Raw genomic sequence first — 20,838 nt, forward strand, 5'->3', positions numbered from 1 at the left:
AGTTACAAATTAATGTCACTTTAGACCTTTCCTAATTATTTGATAAGCTGAGGTTTGTAAAAAGTCAAGATGCAATTCCACTGCCAAAGCTCCCTTCACAACTCTTAGAAATGAAAAACAAAAATACTGTTAATGAGCTAGTGTGATGGTGCACGCCTGTAATCCCAGCACAAGGGAGGCTGAGCCAGGAGGATCACGGCAAATTTGAGGCTAGCTGGGGATACATCCTGAGTTTTACGAAAAGACCCTGTCTCAAACGACCAAAACAAACAAACAAACAACTTCATAAAAAGTATTTTAAACCCTGTAGTATTTGCAGAAATAAAAATTATAGTAAAGAGTACTGGCGTATAACTGTTATGTAGTAACTTACTTGATTTTTTTGAAAATGTTTTTTCACACCTAAAATGGTCCAGAAAGAATGTGAAAGCACAGACTAACCCCACATACAAATATAAAACAAAATTAAATATTACTTGAACAAGCCAAGATAAATACATTTTAAATAAACAGTATGGCAATGTTTCAGTGCAAAGAACTGGAAATTCAGATTGGAGACTGCTTCCAGTTTTACCACTGATTAGTCACATATAAAGCAAACCACATACTCTCATTTTAAAGAGAGGCCTCAAAGAGATTATCTTGAGAATCTCTAGTAAATCAAAGCTCTACAATCTCAAAATAATTAAGTGGTTCTCCAAAGCAAGTATGTTTAATATGAGCAACAAGAAAGTACTAAGAATATTTTTAACATGTTTCGTTTACAAATATTTTAAGAGAAACACTAACTTATCTTCAAATTTATTAACTATCATTTAAAATAACAAATACATTAAAATCTAAAAAACTAATTGGGAGTGTGTGAGGGAGGTGAGGAGAAAAGGCATAATTACATGAAATGGAAGAACACTGTATGTAAATAATGTAAATTTAGGATAATGAAACAAAAAATTTTTCATAGGAACACTACCTCAAAGCATACAATAGGGGATTTTATGACCTAACCCAAGCATAAGTATTTTTATTAGATACACAAAATTTTTCTAAGTACTACAAATAAAAATTAATCTAATTAGTAAAGAGAGAAGTACATGGGAATTATTTCCTTTTAGTTTATTGTTTAGATTGAATACATGTTCTGCAAACCATGAAACACCAAGTGTTACCCAACACATGAAAAATCCCAGCATGATCAAAAAATGCCACTCTTGGAGCTTGTCACAGTATGCCAAGAAAATGTCACAGTGAGGAAGTCAGGCACGAGTTGTCTCAAGTTTCAATTACTAATCCTCTTCAGAGCTAGAATCATCCTCTTGGTCAGAAAGTTCAGGGACAGGGAAGCGGAGAATGGCAGCTACTCCAGTCAATTGGCTGAGCTGTTCCCCAGACACATGAAGACTAGAGAATATCCTAACTGTGCCTGCGTTCTCTTTCACACTGTCCACCAGCCTCACATACCGACTGCGCGTGGCTACATCCTGGTGCCTGAAGAGCTCATCACTGATGAGCAATGTGTCAACTGCCATGGCTTCATTGGCCTTCTCCACCTGCTTGAGTCCATAGAAAGCCCGGTCGGGTTCATGTTGTAACATTTTATAGAAGTCATCTAAGGCTTTTACTTCCCCAGCAGCTTTAGTGTCTGAAAGACGGCTAGCTACAGAAGGGTCACAAAGGGCCTCTTTCAGGGAGTACTTGTGTCCAGAGGAGGCATGGACCTAGAATCACAATTATAAAAGACAAAAGAATCTCTGAGAGCATCCATTCACCAGCCCACAATAACTTAAAGCCAAAAGCCTTAATAAGACTTTACATATTTAACGACTTCGCCAGTTTACCATATAAAAGTGCTACATGTGTACAATTTTCATGTCATTATCTCATTTACAATTCCACCTAAGTTTCTTCTCTGATTTTTCCCAATTTTAAAACGTAAGGCGCAGTTTGCAGCAAGCGCTCTAACTACTCTTAACTATCTCTGAGCAAACACTCTTTTTACCTGAAGGAACTTGGACCGATTTTCCAGGAGAACTTTGTTGTCCGTCTTCACCGCTTGCTGAAACATGTAGTCGCAGAACTGCTCCCGCACAAACCCTGGGCTGGCCACCAGCACGCACTTTACAACATCGAAGTTGATGTGGCGTTGGATGGCTTGGACCACCTGCTCGTAGAACCGCTCTAAGGCTCGGTCATGCTGGGAGCAGTTGCCTTTCCGCTTCCTCGGGATGTTCACCTCCACCTTGGCCCGGGTGAGGGTCATGCTGGGAGTGACTAAGCAGATATGGGCGAGGCCTTCCTGCATGACCACGGCCGCCACATCAGCACTCCAGGCTGGGTCGCAGGCTTGCTCGATGCGCTCCAGAACCACACTGTCCCACTGCTTCTTTGCCAGGGTGAACTGGCGGTTGGGCTCCAGCTCTATGGTGTGGTACGCCCCCATCTTGACATACTCGTTCTCCTGGATGTTAGTCCCCTTCACCCTCAGCTGGCAGGCTTGCGAGTCAAAGTCGATGGCCTCCACGCAGAGGGTGAGGGTGGTGCGGACCCGGTTGCTTCCCACGCTGCCCGTGGAGGACTCGGTCTGCACCTTGCGGATGGTGGAGGCGCGCAGGCTGTCGCCCACCTGCACTAGATTGTAGGTGTGCCACATGTCCTCAGGCTCCTCGGGGACCAGAGTCACCTGGCCCGCGTTGTCCTTCTCAATGTCCTTCCTCACAAGCCTCATGGCCTTACCAGGGGCTCCACTGGCGAGCAAAAGGTACGGAGATGGTTCCCGACCGGAAAGGTGCAGGGCAGGGGAAAGGCAATCTCGGCCTGGAAGGGGGCGGGCCCGGGAAGTATGGACGCGTGCCTGGGGGGAAGGAAATATTCTAGAACTGACTCACACAATCGAGGGGAGCACTTACTCTTGCCCCTTCTTTTCTCAGTCTCCCGGCGCAGCGCGCCAAACCGACCTGCGTGCGGGGCGCCGCTGGGAACTCGGACCTTTCAGGAGTTCCAACCACCAACACCGAGCGAGTAGGGGCCGCAAGGAGCGCGCATGCGCGGCGCGGCACGTCTCCCGCGCACGCTTACGTCCCGACGGAGGGCGGGGCCTCCGTTTGCGCGCGCAAGCGTACGAAAGGAGGAGGAGCTCCGCGGGAGTAAATGCTGAGGTGCTGCCAGGGTTTTTGACGAAAGCCTCTTTCTAACGGTGAACTTGGGGTTCCGAAGTTTTCTCTTCCACTCTTGTTTGTGAAGAATGAAGGAGTGAGTGAAAATACTATTTTTAGCTAGGTGTGGTGTGTTTGCCACTCTGTACTGCGGCTCTCGGCGTAAGTCCAATTTCACAACTTACTTAAAAGTAAAGGGCGCTCTCAGAAGCGCAGATGTGGCCTGGTGTTCCAAGTGTGCTCGCTCTGGCTCATTCCTCATCCTCACTCAGACGCGACAGACCTATTGCAGTTTATATTTTCGGAAGCGGCTTCTAAGAACAGTTAGTCACGTTCGATCTGGGGCTCTGAGCAAAGGGTCCAGCTGTTTTCTGCGCTGAGTTACTGTTTCTGCAGAATCCAGTTAACCCAGATGTTAAAGCACTGATCCCAGAGAAGGAAACTATGTGTGGAATTTACCCCTGGGTGGACCTCCCAGTGGCCTGACCTGAAGTCCTGGGAATCCCAGAATCCAAATTTGGCAAGCTCAGCTTTCCTCAGCTCAGTAACCTGTGACATGTTGGGGGTGGGGATAGTTTGGCATTTGGCTTCAGTGCCAGAGGTGGGGTAAAAGCTGAGGATATGGGAAGCGGAGGTGAATTGATCTAATTATGACTGACCCCGAAAGAATGGCTGCAGAAGCGATTTTAAAAAATATTCTTGAACGACATTTTTTATTGCAGAGTAGGGGTGGAGAACTGCGATTGCGTCCTTAAAAGGCCAGAAAGGAGGGAAGAGAAAAAGATTTTTTTTTTTTCTTGGAAATTTAGATGGAATGTAAATAGAGGAGCCCTGCACACATCTCATTATCTTTCCTATGTTTTGCGTCTAGATTTTTAAAGTGAAGTTCACCAGCCTGAGCTTGTTTGTGAGGCAGGAATAAAAGGGAGGAATTTGACTCTGGCACAGGTTTGGTAATTTTAATTCAAGTGTCAGTTATCTTCCTCAGAAATTGTCAGGGACAAGGACCCTTCCAAGTCTCTCTGTCACATTAGAACTGCCATTTATTGTTTGGCCTTCCTGCCCTCTTTTTTTCGATCGTCTTTCTATCTCTCTTACTCTTTATCTTTTATCATACCAAATGTTCTAAGTTAACTTATACTGCTTCTTTCTCCAATTCCACGAGAATTTAGAAGCTTTTCAAAGCTGGAAAGGATCACACTGAAGTATGAAGGTGTCAGGCCTCTCCAACGCATATGGTATTATTTTAAAAGGATCTTGTTAACTTTGAATTCTTAACTAGTAGAGTAGAAGTATACATGTGTATGTGTGTGGCGGGGGAAGAGAAGCAAGACTTTTCAGCTAGGAGCTTTGAAATGTTCCTTGATAACTTTCTGAAGAAAATTCATCTCCAGAGTCTACCAAGGATTTAAAAAACACAGAATCAAAGTGGTAGGCACACAATAGGATATTAATAAAAGGTTTTTATTAAAGAATTACCACTTATTGAATATTCAGTAAACACTTGTCCTATTCTCTTTCTGATCCTACCCTTTAAAGTAAATATTTGTTATCCTAATTTTATAGACTAAAAGGAATATTGGAGAAGTTAAGAAATGTGTTCAAGATCACATAACTAGCATTCAAATTCAGGCCTGCCTAACTGCATATTCTCTGCACTACCACTATGCTGTTTTATAAATGCTTGTAATCAGCTCTGCAAATGCAATTATGTACTGTTATTTATGGCCACTTCCCTCAGCTGTCACTTTTACTGGGTAAAAAAACAAAGCTTAGCTTTGAGTCTAGGAGATCTGAAAAGCACTCGTCCCTTCCCTGATTTCTGTACCTCTTCAAATTATTATGACGCTCTTTCCATCCACAGTTTTCCTCCTGCCCTGCCTACACCATCTTTAAGAATCATCTAACTTTATTTTAGAAAAATGTGCATATGTTCATTTCTACATTTGAAACCTGTATAAAAACTCATATTAACTTCCAATTTTGTTTTTTGTTATTGTAGGGCAAACCTTTTGGAGGTGTCTCTAAATATCAGTGTGCTTCAGTGATTGAACATACATTTTTCACAGAATTACTGTTTGATCCAAAACATCTGCAACACTTTAGAGCTTGTCTTCCTTTTGTAACTTGAGCTTATTGTTAAATGATCTGATGCTTTCTCCCAGACTTTATGTTATGGCTTAGTACTTCTAGACCTAGTATTACACTTTTATTCTGAGTTATTTTGGGTTCCAGTTCCTCATTAATTTAAGTCACAAATTCCTGACACTCAAGCATCCATTCTATGGTCTTAAAATCTTGATAGCCCACTCAAACCCTCAGGGTACTCTACATTATACTGTGAGAGTAATCTTTGTTATGTATGCATCCTAGGGAATTTCTCCTTTGCTACATCAGCTCATAATATATTTAAATTGTTACTTCTTTTCTTCTTTGATTCCATATATTCTGTTCATCCATAAGGGCAACTTAAATGTTATCTGAAATGAAAGCCATGCATCATATCAATTTGAGTAAACATAGTGTCTCTTTTACTGAACTCTGGATGAATTCTTGTATTCCTCCAGTCTCCTGCAAAATTTCTTGTATAAGGTAGGTACTCATACGTGAATAGTAAAGTAGGGGGCGTGAGATGTAAAATGTGTTAACTATATTAACATTATCACAGACACTTCTTGAGCTAGTGATATTGTTATCAAATATAATTAGCTTAAAAACTGGTTATAAACTTATTTTCACTTTTACAAAATAAGTAAAATTACAAGAAAAAGACATGGGTTGGCTCTGTTGTTTTAAATTATAATTTTGTAATTATTTATTGGGTCTTTGAAAACAGTCCTGTATATAGGGTAGTTTTAATTATGTCTGTTTTCCTATAAGATTTTATCTATTTTAATGCCTCCAGAACAAAAAAACCTCAGTCTTGTTACCTTCAAATGTTTTTAATTTGTTATTTTTGAGACATTTCCAGTGCAAATTGGGCTAGAAGTCAAGAGGATTGTAGTTCTTACCCTTCAGTTGTTTTTACTGTAACTTTTGGCAGCATTCAGTCTCTTTGAAATTCAATTTCTTTTATATGAAAATTGAGGAAATTCCATAATTAAAATCAGTGTAATTGTAAAAATTATGCTGCAACCTTTAGAAAAATTTAAATAACACCTATAATCTTACTCATCTGTTTTCATTGTTACATCCTATCTTTTGACTTTGATTCTGACGTTCATTTTAATGGTACAAGACTGATTCCAAGTTTGATGTTTATACATCTAAGTTAATCTATCCGGAAACAGTATTCCATAAACTTTACGTACGTCCTTCAACTGCTGTAAACCTAAATTATTTTTACCTATACTGTAAATACATTATGTATTTGTCCTGATCCTCTAATTTGACCATCCTTATGAGGTTCTAATGAGATTCTGATACTTTGTAAATTAAAGAGCTGCATAAACATGTGAATTTCTAAATCTAAATAGACCAAAGCAAGAAGTGAGGGCTCACTTTAACATGATCACAATTACTTGGAAAGATAACTGGTTTGCTAGGGTTGACTAATGGACATTCTGTTAGGTGAATTTATTTAACACCTCTTTTCCAAACTTTAGGTTAGCCCTACTGTATGAACAGGTTCATATATCTCACTGGTGAACTGCATTACACTACTTCCTATAAAACAATATGGCAGAAATGATTTGTGCAACAGTAGCAAATATTACAGGCTCCTGAGAAATGAATATCTTGTTGGAATACCGTGTGCTTAGTAGTATCTCTTAAATAGTAGGGTCTGTGTAAGATGTGGATATATATATATATCCATGTTTCATTTTCCAGAAGCATAAATGTGATCTTTTCAGCTCTCTTTTTAAACCACTTCAGAGCCCCTTCCAGTGTTGCTTCTGTGTATATTTATTGCATACCTTGAGACTCTAAAAGCAGAGACTACCTTTCATTTCTCTTTGTGTTCCTAGAACCTAGTGTAAGTGGTACATAATCATATGTATATGAAAAAATTAGTGGTCATTTGTTCTCTTTTAATTTAGAAATTTTAGTGCTCACTTCGGCAGCACATATACTAATTTAGAAATTTTAACTTATTATCACTAGCATACTAAAATTAAGAAATCACATTGTTCTTATATTAAATATTTAAAAAGAAAATTACTCTTAAGTAAGTTTTTATAAACTTGCTTCAATTTTTGAACTATCCATGTTTGGATGAGAAAATGGTGACTTTAAAAGCATTTTACTAAGAAAAATGTCTTGATATATGTTAGAATAATTTATAATGGCAATTAGTTTCACTATACATGATTTGGAAAATGATCTTTACAGAATATATAAAGAGCTACAGTTTAGATGATGAATGTCCAGTGATAAATGCAATCAGTTTTTTAGAGAAAATATGCAAAGCTAAGATTGTACAAAGGCTCCCATTTGACCTTTACAAGCAAAGCCCAGTGAATGATTGGAAGGATTATTCAGCTGATATAGGGAAGGGATAAAAAGTAAAAGGGAAAGCTTTTTGGTTTTTAATCAATTTTTTGTACTCACTATCTAAATTTCCTGTGGGTAACAGCACTTACTTGCAATTATAAAAACAATAAAAACGCTTCTACTAAATAAGCAAAATCATATTCACAAAACAAAACTTGGTGTATGTTTGTATTTGTTGTATCCTGTACCATATAGGAACATTTTGCCAAACATATTATAATAAAACTTACAATATAAATATTTTTAAGGACTGGTAAATATACATGTACTCAGGCTTCAATATGGCATATTAAAAGTCAAGTTAATGAGATATTTGGAAAATATATTTAATTTATAGCACAATATTATGGTTTATAGTAAAAATGTATAACTATCTTTGAGGTTCTAATATGATTTAGGTGCACTATTGAAGAATTTACATTTCCATAGATATCTATTTTATACAAAAAACACGTCTCCACTCTTGTTGAAGTTAGATTACAATGATTTTGCTATTCAACCAGATTTTTTTACTTGTCTTATTTATAGAGATCCATTGTTTAGATAAAACAATTTTATACAGGTTGGACATCAAATGAATTCCTAATACCAACCAGTGTGTACATTCTAGTTTCCCTTTAAAACTTAGCTAGACTTAAATTTTCTCTTTAAGTCAGAGAAATGATTAGATTAAAAAGATTAGACTCTTTCATATATACACAGCCCTTGTTCTCACCACCATGACAGAAAGTTAAGAGTTTGCCAAAGCTACAGTCACATATCCTGTGCGATCAGAAAGTTCTTTGATTACCTTATTATCACCTTTTTCCTGAAGCTTCCTTCTAAAGGTAGATATTTAGAGGAAATGGGGAAATGGTGAGGCTTCTGGTGCCAGAGGAGCAATTAGTCCCTGAATCAGGTACAGACTTGGCTCCAGAAGAGAACTAAGAAGAGGAACAGTATCCATATCTTTATGTCTAGAAGCAGTATATTTTAGCCTCTTTGAGACCTTAAAATGTAGTTTTTGAGTGTATAAATAAATATGGTAGAGAACTGTCATGTAAGTATACTGTATATTATTCACTGTAATTTTCAGACACGTTTTCCCATGTTACAACATCCCTGAAACTAGAATGTAACTAACAATTATATATTAGATTGACAGTATGGTTTTTACTGGTGCATTTTTTCAATCAGTGGTGACTTGTATTCAGTTAGCTACAAATATGGGTAAATATTTGTAACGATATAATTAAAAGGGACAATTTGACCTCTTAAGCATTTTATAAGTCTGACTGTAGTCTGTTTCATCATTCATTCAATAAAAAGTGCCTATTACAGTATCTGTAGGTACTAAGAATAAGAAGACCCTGTCCTTACAGAGTATACAGCAAGCTGGGAAACAGACAACTAGATATTTAAATATAATATCATGCAGAATGTTATAGAGATAAAGCTGCTAGAGGCACACATATCCCTGAGGAAGGGGCTCTAGTCTACCCAGGGAGTCTTTTGAGAATGAAATTTCAATGAGGATTTAAGGATCCATAGTAATGGGGTTAATTGTTTATGCTAAGGCCAGAGGAACAGCTGAAAGAAATTAAAAATTCTTGAGGAAAGAAATATATTTAGTTCATTTGCATCTTTTGACACTTTTCTGTACTTGTTTTGAAAGCAAATACAATTCTCCAGTCACAGACTGCCCTGAATAGGCAATCTATTCTGATTTAGCAGTGTGGAAACAATTCAAATATCTTTCATCTCAGTTTCTTCTTAACATGAATTCAGTCACACCACTTTCTGTTTCATACAACAAATGCAGTGAGGTAAAGAGTGGTAATTGATCCCTGTTACTACTCTGTTCTATTCAGCTATTTTAAAGGGGTACATAGAAGTTCTATGTCTCAATGGGAAGTGTTTTGGGTTGGAGGTAGGAGAACAAAGAAGGTAGAGGTGTATCCACCTAAAGAGGTAAGATCAATAATGATTAATAGTGGCCCAAGAGTTCATGATCAAACTAGCTAAGTAAACATCCTGTAAACCAAAGTAGCATGTAGATTTCACTGTTACTCTCATTGCCTTTTTACTGAAGAGAAAACAAAATCCCGTGAAGCACTGTACCCTTGACAGATCCCATAATGACTAAGAAAATTTTCACCATCTTTAATAACCCTAACAAAGCACTCTGGCCATTTCTTTGGGTAAGTGACTTTTACCCCATATTCAGCCATCAGATCCTCACTGCATTTTGAATAGGAAATCTTGCCTGTAAAAAACATCACAGACAATACTTGTTCCTAGGCCAAAGTATTTCTAGAAAGGAAAGACGTATAACTCCAGGGTAATTCAGGGATATATGTGATAAGACTAGAAAATACGGTGAGTGCCAAACTTTACATAATTTATTACAGTAAAAAAAATTGCCATTAATCCCCCTCAGAATATTCCCCCTCACTCCAAACATGCTTATTCCATCATTCTTGGCATTTCCTGAAGCAGTTCTGGAAGACCTCATGCATGAGTGTCCTCAGTTGTGCCCTTATGGCTGCATAGATATCCTGAATCAATTCAAAATGTTTACTTTTTAATGTTGTTGTGACTTTACAGAAGAACCAGAGATCACATAGTGCCAGATCCATTTAATAAGGTAGGAGAGAACACACCAGAATATTTTACCGGCCTGTCTTTCCCTGTGATGGCATTCACCAGCATTCTCTGTAACTTGGATCATCCCTCATAAAGACACTCACAAAAGAGGACTTTAAGAACTGCTTCAGAAAGAAGCAAGAAGAATGAAATGTGTGTCTGAACCCAGGAGGAGTACTTGGAGGGAAATTTGGAGGAACTTGCAGTGATCCTCCTGCCTCAGTCTCCCTAGTGTTGGGCAATGTATCTTTTAATGAAATTTTTTTAAAAATTTAAGTATTTATGGCATACAGTATTTTGATCACTCCTAATGTCTTCCTAATAAACAGAAATTGTTGTTATTTGAGGTATATTTAAAGTAGGGTAGGTCATCTCATTTGACTACATACCTAAATGACACAGAAGTAACACTTGCATCATTAACTAGATCCTTATCAAAGTCTTTTAGAAAATTAAGTTTGGGTTTCACAGATGTAAAGAGCAGTAAGCAAAAAGGTGACAAACACATTTAGGCACATTTTAGCCTATCAAATCTGAGGTCAGAGATATGAATTGAGTACTTTTCTCTACTAATGTGACTTTGGACAAATGATATTAATTTGTTCATACTTTGGTTTCTTCACCTCTGATACAGATAATAGTTTGAAACCTTCATTTTTTTAGATTAAAACGAAATAAAACTTGCAAAGTTCTTGGCATAGGGCCTTACACCCAGTACATTGTAACATTGATCTGTGCTTGTTATTCCCTATTATTGACATTTGTCCTCTGGAAGGCTGAATCCTACCATCTGGGTATGGCCAGTGGCAAGGCTGGATCAGACGTTACAAGGCAGAGGGAAATATGGTTATTTTCCCTATTCATTCCTTGCTGGCCTTCAGTTTTGGCATGAGCTGCTTTCTTCTCCCTGTAGCCACACTGCTCTGGTCCCATAGCCCAACTCTCATCCTTAGAGTTCACAGTCAAACTCAGACCTAGGAATGGTCATGGTTTTTCTTCCCACTGTTACTTCAAGTATTTCCTCCCCGTTGTTGCTGTTCTAAGTGCTCTCCATCTTTTCTTAGTTTCCTTAAGGCCTTTCTAAACTCTCCCTTTTTATTACTTTTTTCAGTTAAATCTTCTGTATGTGCCACTAGTTTATGCTGGGACTTTGGCCTGTGTAAACTATCAATAAGGACTTTATTTGGACATAGTAGAGAGTGTCTTCCTTGACAGATGATTTAATAAACATGTAAAGAATCTAATAAAAGACCTTCCCCAGTGGGAAGTTTATTGGAATAGTAGTGGTTTGTTGTGATACAAACTCAGCTTTGAAGGCTAGTGAGAGTTTGTTTAGATGGCAGGGGGTAGAAGGAAGGAAGGGTGGAGTTCTTTTCTAGATGCATAATACAAATGAGCAGGAGGATTTAGAGGAGGGTAAGGAAATGTGATTGACTATAGTAGAGATGTTAAATTATGGGATGTGGTAGGCAGAATAACATTCATCTTTCAAAGATGACCTGTCCTAATCCCTGTAATCTGTAAATATGTTACTTAGATGGCAAAAGTGACCTGCCAGATATGATTAAAGATTTCAAGATAGGAGAGACTATTCTGGTGAAATAACCCCAGTGTAAATAATAGAGTCCTTAGGAAGGCAGTAGTACTAGAGTCACAGAAGGAGATGTCTTGCTGGCTTTGAGAGTGGAGAAAGCCAAGCAGGTGGCCTCTCAATGCTGGAACAAGGAAAGAACCTGATTCTCGTCTAGAGCCTCCAGAAGAAATTGCCCAGGCAGCACCTGGATTCTAGCGTAGAAAAACCTATGATGTACAGAGCTGTAATATAGTAAATTTATGTTGTTTTAAACTGGTAAATATATGGCAGTTTGTTGCAATGGCAATAGGAAACTGATACAGTGGTAATCAGAAAAAGGGCCAGATTAGCATGATCTGTTGAAAACTTTGGGATTTATTTGAGAGGCAATAAAGAACTACAAAAGATTTTTGACTAAAATATTAGATACAATGAGAATGATGCATTAGAATGGTAGATTAGAGATTGGGTTCAACGAGTTTATCTTTAAAAAGATAAGCTCTGTGGTAGTAGGCATGGATGGTACACTGATGAGAACTCAGACTAGGTGTTGATTCCATGAATTAATGACAAGTTTCCAAATATAAGGAAAAAAACTGCCAGAATATTGCTGACTGAAAGGTAAACCAGCAAAGAAAAGGAACCAATCAAATTTCAGATCCTTAGTGTTAGATTTTGAAATGGGACTAATTTATAGCATGTATGAGGAACTTGCTGATGCTGTCAGTAATACTTTTTTCAGTTCTAAATTTCAGTATTCAGTCATTTACTCTAGCACACAAAGAATCGAATATAATTTTTAAAAAGCTTGGATTATTTTCCTATAAGTCCCTCCTCAGATTCAGCAACGTTTACTGTACTAACGTGTATGAACATTATAATTTGTTAACCATCCCCTCCCTTCTTAAAGTTTCTTTTTCTTTTTAGAGGATACCAAAACTAATTAGATAATTTCCTGCACTGTGATTACTTCTTTGACAAATTGAAAAAAAGATATAATTTGGACTGGTTTTTTAAGGTAATTTTTTTATTGGTACATTTTAGATATAGTGAATGATAACATTCATTGTAGGGAATTTGTACCATAATATCTTGCTTCTGCTTCTTTTTCTCCCATTCCCCTCCTCTCCCTTTAACCCCTCTTCCCCTCCTTATTTACAAAATGAACTGTTGTGGAATTATTAAGACTTTTCATGATAAAAACAACAAAACGCAGACTATCTCCAAAAATTTGGGTTGAGGTTGAATCATAAATTGAGCATGTGTAAAGCATAGTGACAGTAGCTGGTAAATTAAACTACTCACTGGCTGTAATGCTGTTTAGAAGTTACCACTGTCTGTATCACTGGGCATTTCTGGAGAAGTGGAAACTGGATGAAAAGCCATTAGCTCATCGTTAACTATTAACACCACCTTACAATGAAAAAAACCTCTGTGTGCTAATAATCCCTTTTAAGTAATCTTCATAAAAGTTAACAGTGCTTGGTCACCTCAATCAGGATTAAACTGGATGGCTTCCTCTTATTTTTAAGGGTAAACACTAATAAGCATTAATACGCATGCCAGCAGTAAAAAAATCAAACAATTGAGGACATCAAACAGTTGAGCCTCAGTGATATGCTAAAGCCAGCCATTAATGAAGCTGTTAATCAGGTCATTCTCTTTCACTTACAGCTTTCACCCCAATGCTTCCACTCCTTTACCTTCCCTCACCATTTCAACTTTACCTTCTAAGCCCCAGGGACTTGTAGAAAGATCTGACCAAGGCTTAATCATTAGGAAAATCTTAGAATGAGGCAGTCCTCTGAATTGGATATAATTTCACATGTTTACTGTGTTTTTAAAATTCCACTTTAAAAAAACACACCTATATGAAATAATATTATTTTGCATCTTAAAAAATAGCCTGTGCTGTTCACTATTTCTCAGTTTCAAAATGTTTGTCCTCTTGGTTGCTGACAAAAGCATAGTGTCAGGACAGGAAAGAATTTTGCACTGCATTCTAAATCTATTAGGGTAGATTTAGCGGAGTCTCTTAAATACTAGACTGCAAGAAAATGCTGGAATGTCCACTCCAGAACAGCCTGAGGGTTGGAACTTTGATTATGAACCGGTCACCCTTCGTTATCCCTCACAAAAAGGTGTGGAAAAGCCATTCAGCCAAGTCCTAAAATACAGTGCACATGGTGAACACAACTTTAATTTGAAAATCTAGTTATACCAGGTGAAAGAAAGTTTTCAGCACTGCCTCATTCCTACTGCTGGGCTGGAGAGGCTGAAGCCACACCGGAACTAATTCCTATCAAAACCCAAAGCAGAGACTCACTGTATTGCTCACCTGGCCGGGCCACCCGCCCGGCCGAGCGTATGGGTGCCCTGTGCCTCGCTCCCGGCTCCCCACGCCCGAAATGCTGAAAGCAAAACGGAGTCCTTACCCATGAGAAGCCATAAGCAGGCGACAGCGACCTCTGGGCTGCCCGGGCGCCGGGGGGCCATGGCTGGAGCCGCAATAGCCTGGGACGCGCGTGTCAGGCACGGACAGGACTGAGCACCGCCGTGCTCTGGACCACCTCTTCGGGCTGCGCGTCCCGTCCTCGGCCCGCCGACCACACAGCCCAGACACGGCAGAGGAGTGATTTCTTGTCTTTCGGTCGAAAGCCTTTAAATCGGCAGCACACTTTTCACCTCCTAAACGGCCGTCCGCTCCTCGTCCGCTCCTTCGCGCTTTCAGTCGAAAATCTCACTGGCAAGCTTCCCAGGCTCTGACCGAGACATGGACAAATAAAGCCAGCATCGCGGGTCCTTTTTTAGGCTAAAGTCCACGGCCAGCAAGGCAAACCTTAAAGGGACATCTGCCTTTTCATTGAGAGGGTGATCTCTCTCTCCGTGCCAAATCCCTAAGGTGGTGAAAGACTGGCAAGGGCTGGACCCTGGTGAGGGTGTTGCCAGCCCAGTGGCTCCGCCCTCACACCCCTAGCTTTTCCAGAGTCTGGACAGGAAGGGCACTGTAGAAGTGCCTGGGCTGTTGATCCCTTAAAGGAGGGCTGCTGCTTGGACCGACTGCGCAAACCCGCCAGGCTGTCTGAAAGTGAGCGTAGCTGATATCCCGGTTTCCAGAGCTCAAAACTCCGGGACTTCCCCTTAAGGTCCTTGGCCCTAAGGGGGGGCGTCCCCGCCACGCCCCACTGAGGGCTCTGCTTATGCTTGTGGAAGGATCGCTTCCTTTATGACTGCTGGTTAAAGGATGGTTAAAGATAAGTTTTATTTACCTTCCTTTTTTCAATAGAGGGAAAACTATGGTAAAGAGAAAAAGGAGAAATAAGACAGAAAAAAAAAAGACGTGCAAGAGGAAATGGGGAGGGGAAGGAAAAGGAGGGAAATAGTTTTAGAAATGGAATGTGTGTGGGCTATTTTAAGCTGAATTAGGATGTTTGTACACCGAACATCAAATCTAATAAAGAACTCGGCATTGTTTTATGAGTAAATGTGCATAAAATAGTGTTCATGTTGTTTTTCCTAGACTGGAACCAGAGATGTGCCTAAGAGTTCTTGTCTCTCCCTTGCCTGGTGTTGAACAAACCTCCTACAGTCAAGAACCATTTTCACCCATTAACTTCAACAAATGAGCAGCTGTGTCTCAGTGGTCTTGAGAATTCCAGAGAAAGGAACAGATGAGTGGGTTTAACGTTTAAAGGAATCAATTCAACAACTAATTGAGTCCCTATCCAGAATGTGTAGGAACAGGTAGGACAAGAATGTTGCCCAAAGAGGGTTGCTTGCCTAGAACACAGTACAGGTAAACTATTACATCTAGCTCCAGGGACAGGAGCAAGGTAAGAGGCCTGCAGGGATGATTGTATATATTGCTAACTAGAGGAATGCAGCAACTAAAACTTGAAGATAAATGTTAAAGAGCTTAATGAAGGTCAAAAATAAGGTGGCGGAGCTATGAGGTTGCAGACTATCAAATCTCAGCGCCACAACCCATTAGCCAAGGAATTCTTCTTCTCATTTATGAGTTTGAGGTAATTTATTTATGTATTTGGAGTGGTTTATTACTAAGTAAATATACCAAAATCCTGTCTCACTCTGTTTTTAAGTTTCATAATGTCTTAGTTTTAGTTTCAAAATCATACAATTGAGTTCTAGAAAAATATTATTGCTGGGTCACAGTTCAAGCCCATTAGACATTGCTGGGACTCCTTTGCTTCCACTAAGTGTTTTCATCTTTCCAAAGAATGCCTTTCTTGGGTACATCTCATCTCTCTGTGTATGGTCTCAGTTATATCTTCTATGAGTATAATCCATTGGGTCTTGCAAAATAGTAAGTACTGATTAATAGTTGAGCATTTAAAAATCATAATTAATTTACTAAAAATAGCTCAAAATTGCTTAGTGTTCAAAAAGAATAATGTGCATGTGTATGTGTGTATATATATGTACAAACATGAATTTTCTGTGTGTGCATATATATATACATATATATGCATATGCATTTATATCATTCTAGTAAATTGTAATGTATTTCATTGGGAACATTGAAATGAAATTATAAAATATCTTGTTGAAATAATGTTGGGTTAAAATATACTTATATGATCAAATCTGTGAAAAGTGAAAATTTTTCCTGTCATTTCTGGGTCCAACATGTAATTTCAATTTAAACATCCATCTTTCCTCTAGGACTTAACAAATTTAATGGTCATAACTGCCAATACCAGTGATTTCATTAAGATTAATTTTCATATGTGTTAGAAATCTTATTGCAGTAGTTATTGATATTCATTGTGTCAAATCAGCCCAAAGGTAGAGACTGAAAAATAGCTATTGTTTGAAAATTAAATTTAGAATAAGTGCTCATTTCTGAACCACAATAAACCTAAATACAAATCAATATCATGCAAGATATTTTCTTTCTGTATCCTGATAGGAAGACATGTCACTGAATAAGCTGAAATTTAAAGAAGATAAAAACTTATCCAGTGTCACAAACCAATAATTATATTGATATAGGACCTCCAAGTGATATAGGAAAATGTATTATAACTCCCAACCTGTTAGATGTCGTGTTCCCCAAACTCAAAGAATGAATTTTATTGAGGGAGAGACAGCTCTTGCTTGAGAGAGATAGGAGCAGACTTGGAAAGGGAGTTGACCGCAGCTCACTGCTCACAGGAAGTTTTACAGAGCAAAATCACAAGGCAAGTACAAGGTGGGACAAAGCTATGATCAACCAATACAATTACAAATATAGTCACTTAGATAATATTGATCCATGGAGAAGCAAGTCACATAGCAAGTGTATGTAGAAAGAACAAGAACCTTTTTTAGAAGAGATAGATCAGGAGTTCCAATCACCTGAGGCCTATTTAGAATGTCAGTTGTAGTATATTGTTTATCCCTCAGGGAGGCATGTAGGTCTAGTCATTCCATCTCTATCTTGAGGCTTGGCCTTCAGTGAATGTGCCTCCAGCCACAGTTGTAATGTGTTCTTACTGCTGCACTGACTCCTATAATATTTCTACCTAACTTAGCTGTATGTAATAATATGAGGATACTTTGTACAATGTCCTTTCCTATTTTAAATGAGATGTGGTCTGATAAGGTCTCTCTTATGGTTTGGAACCATAAGTGAAAATTAAAAATGAGCCAAGAATTTGAAGACTGATCTGATTAAGAATTTGAAAAGTAGAGTCTATTAAATGAGGCAACAGTAGTTGGGATTATTGGAAAACAGTCTTATAAAGAAAAACATATACTTTATACCAAAGTATTCTTGGTTTACTCTAACCTACTGAGCAAAACTACTGGAGTAAATAATGTTCTCGAGTTACGTTGTATGGATTAAAACTCTGCAACCACAATTTAATATCTGTGTGATGTGGGAAAAGTTATCTAGTGTCTCTGAGTCTTGGTTTTCTGAAAAATAAAAGGGGATGAAAATAGTGCCCTTCTCTGACAATCATCATGATAGTTCAATGAGGCAAGGTACAAGTATTTAGCACAATAACTGAGTTGAAGGACGTGCTCCACTTCTAGAACTCATTCTTCTCCCAGTGGTAAGTGGACAGTGGAGACATAGGCAGACCTATCTGTGCTAGGCCTTGCAGGAACTGGTACCATTTGATGGCCATCAGAAAGGGAGTTTGTTTAGCTAAAAGCATTGCCACCAACTCATTGTTTTTCTACAATCCTCACATTTGGGATATTTACCTCATATTATGGAATTATCTGGATATGCCTATGAATTGGGTAAACATCAGAATAGCAGATCTCACTGTAACATGAACAATACATTTTGCTAGGTGTTAAAGATTTTTTTTTTTTTAACAAAAGAAAGATATTTCACTAAGTGATTTCTGTCCCTGGGATATCTGCTAAGGTTCTTCCAAAATAAAATAATGCATCCTAAATCACAGCATAAATAAAGTGCTCCCACCTGGAAGATGGTGCCAAGTTTACTGTGTAATAAAAAACTCAAAAATTGTTGCATGTTAAAAAACAGACTTTTATAATAAAATTCAAAAGTGAATTTTTTAAAAAAAGTTAATCATAAGATTTCAAATAAGCTTTAGGGTAACACCAAAGTATGTATCAACTCCTCATCCCTTCCATTCTGAGGAGTTAGGGGTGGTAAATTGTCTAGAAATACTTCTTTTTTTACAATTCCTTGAAGATTCAGATTTTAGAATTTTACTCTATGCACTCAAGAGAATATCTGACAAGTCAGTGATGCTGGGCTAACCCTGTGAACAACAAAGTCAGTAGCTCAATAATTTTTAATTTCCTGATGTATATTTGACTGCAGGGTTATGTTCTTCAGAGGCAGAAATGGACAGCATGTTTTTTATTCTACTGTAAATCTGCTGTCCATTAAGTTCTTTACTTATAACTAGAAACAGAAAATAAGTAGTTTTTTCCTTACTCCTAACATTGACATGTTTCTTTTTAAGCCTATTAAGTTAAACTAAGTCATCTAAATTAGTTGCTGCTGTAATACCTAAAAACTCATGATTTCCTCTATGAGCAAAATAAAGTTGCAGTGATGCAGCTCTTGAATGTCATCAGTAGCCCACCATTTGTTTCTTGTTATTGTGCAATGTTCTTGTGTGTGTGTGTTTTCATTTAAAATATGAAATAGGTGTTCCTTTTGACCTATTTCCTGAAAGAGTTTGTGCCAGAAACCTTGTCCAAAGACATCTGGGCAACTAGTACTTCAGGAAACAAAAAGCACTTGACTTCAGAATCTTGGTGAAATATGCTTCTTAATACTGTAGGAAATTTCATTCAACTTACTGGAAGCCTTCAACATGAGTGACACACAAGGGCTGAAGCAGGGAGGCTGTGCCAGGGAGGTACCCTGGCAGGAATACTTAATCCGTGGCACTCTATGACTCAGAATCATAACCACTGATGAGGAGAGGCATTTTAGCTGCACTGCTGGGTCCCATATGTGAATATGAGCTTGTGATGTTGTATTACACTATATGGTTAGACAATTCTAGGATTATTTGAACAGGCCAATTTACTTTCCATTGACCAATTTCTAAAACATTAAAGTGGGGCTGGGGATTTAGCTCAGCGGCAAAAACGCCTGCCTGGCAAGCGCAAGGTCGTGAGTTTGGTTCCCAGTACCGGAGAAAAACCAAAAAAAAAATAAAAATAAAAATAAAATAAAATAAAACATTAAAGTATGTTGGTTCTGAAATTCCACAATTGTTACAAATACATGATTAATTAGTATTTCAAGCCCAAAAGGTTATTATTTCTTCTAGCAGGACTATGTCACTAAATACAGGTGGAGAAATACCTTTTCTTTTTTTAAAAGTGAAGCAAATCAAAGGAAAGGCACTCTGTTTCTTGATTCTGAAATAATGCATAACAAGCTTACAATTAGTCCTCATCTCTCCTAGACTAAAAGCAATTACTCACTTTTATTCTCTGCAGCGTCTGACTTCATGTAATTCATTGACTGAACCAGAATTACTGTTATGCAGCAGGAAGTTTCTGAGGACCTGGCGATGTTCAAGTGCTAGGACTTAACTCACATAAATTTACAAGCTACCTAAGAGGTGTGCAGTACCTCTAAGAAATCTTGACCAACAGGAAACCCTGTTGATTTTACATATCCTCTTTCTCCTTGTCAGATGTAATTAGAAAGTTTGTTCTACCAAGTAAAGTTGAGACTAGATTGAAAGGATCTTAGGAAGGATGCCAAAGACTTCAGACTTCTTACAAGCATAGAATACTTTCATGACTCTGAGTGACACATTCAAACAGAGAATTCTACTCTGATTTTGTTTTCCCTCTAATTTGCTTCCTAAAGTGTCTTGATTTTTTTTTTTTTTTTTTAGTAGAAAAATGAAAGAGATCGTGACCATGAAACAAACTGTGAAACTTTTCTCAGGATTTTTTCATGTAATATCTTCTTTAAGGAAATCTATACTTATTTATTTCCATGATATGATTTATATCTAGAGGCCCATAAGCTTCATGTGCTTATAGATAGAGCTTTTGAGATGTGATTGAATCATGGGAGCATGGTACTCATTGATGGATTATCTACTCATAAGTTTATAGCTAAATGTGATGTTTGCAGATGAAGCCTGGTCAGAGGAGGTAGGTCACTGGGGGCATGCCCTGCAAGGGTTTATCTCTTCCCTTTTCTTACCTTTACTCTTTCTCTCTGTTTCCTGCTTTCCATAAGCAAATAAATCCCTTCTGCCATGTCCTTCTGCCATGCTTCCCTACCTTGGAGCCAGCTGACTACAGACTGAAACACCTACACATTGTGCCACAAAATAAATCTTTTCTTCCTTAAATTGTGGGTGTTGTGTATTATGTCTCAGTAATGAGGAAAGTAATTATTTAGTTAAGATAGAGTAGCTTTGTTGCTGTGACTACCTCACCATGCAGTTCAAAAACCTTTGAACTTGTTTGCAGGAAGAGTTTGGAAAAGTTTTGAGATGCCAATGGGAGTAGCAGACCTAAAATACT

At 38.2% G+C, this 20,838-nt stretch overlaps 2 protein-coding genes across 3 annotated transcripts in view; both read right to left on the reverse strand.

The window, feature by feature from the left end:
- Positions 1-18,968, reverse strand: part of Itga1 (integrin, alpha 1) — a 142,666-nt gene extending 123,698 nt beyond the window's left edge. The window contains exon 1 of one of the 2 annotated variants that reach the window (XM_005392727.2): positions 14,277-18,968. In XM_005392727.2, coding sequence (XP_005392784.1) covers positions 14,277-14,337 — 61 coding nt within the window. In that variant the 5' untranslated portion in view covers positions 14,338-18,968. Of the gene's footprint in view, positions 1-2,903; positions 7,156-14,276 lie in introns of those variants that run through there. The other variant, XM_013518440.1, reaches the window with a different exon arrangement.
- On the reverse strand, positions 1,098-2,910 carry Pelo (pelota homolog (Drosophila)). Its single transcript, XM_005392726.2, has 2 exons — positions 1,997-2,910; positions 1,098-1,715 (listed from the first exon to the last, which is right to left on the reverse strand). The coding sequence occupies exons 1-2, from the start codon at positions 2,720-2,722 to the stop codon at positions 1,284-1,286; spliced, it is 1,158 nt and encodes a 385-aa protein (XP_005392783.1). The 5' UTR covers positions 2,723-2,910; the 3' UTR covers positions 1,098-1,283.
- Positions 18,969-20,838: the final 1,870 nt, after the last annotated feature.

The sequence above is a fragment of the Chinchilla lanigera genome, unplaced genomic scaffold (assembly GCF_000276665.1).
Source record: "Chinchilla lanigera isolate Chin_1 unplaced genomic scaffold, ChiLan1.0 scaffold00045, whole genome shotgun sequence".
NCBI lineage: Eukaryota > Metazoa > Chordata > Mammalia > Rodentia > Chinchillidae > Chinchilla > Chinchilla lanigera.

Bases quoted from the DNA above. Each gene is read 5' to 3' on its own strand.
- Pelo (XM_005392726.2), bottom strand. From the start codon at position 2,722: ATGAGGCTTGTGAGGAAGGACATTGAGAAGGACAACGCGGGCCAGGTG. The intron at 1,716-1,996 runs GTAAAAAGAGTG...TTGTGATTCTAG, and splicing joins ATCGGTCCAAGTTCCTTCAG to GTCCATGCCTCCTCTGGACA.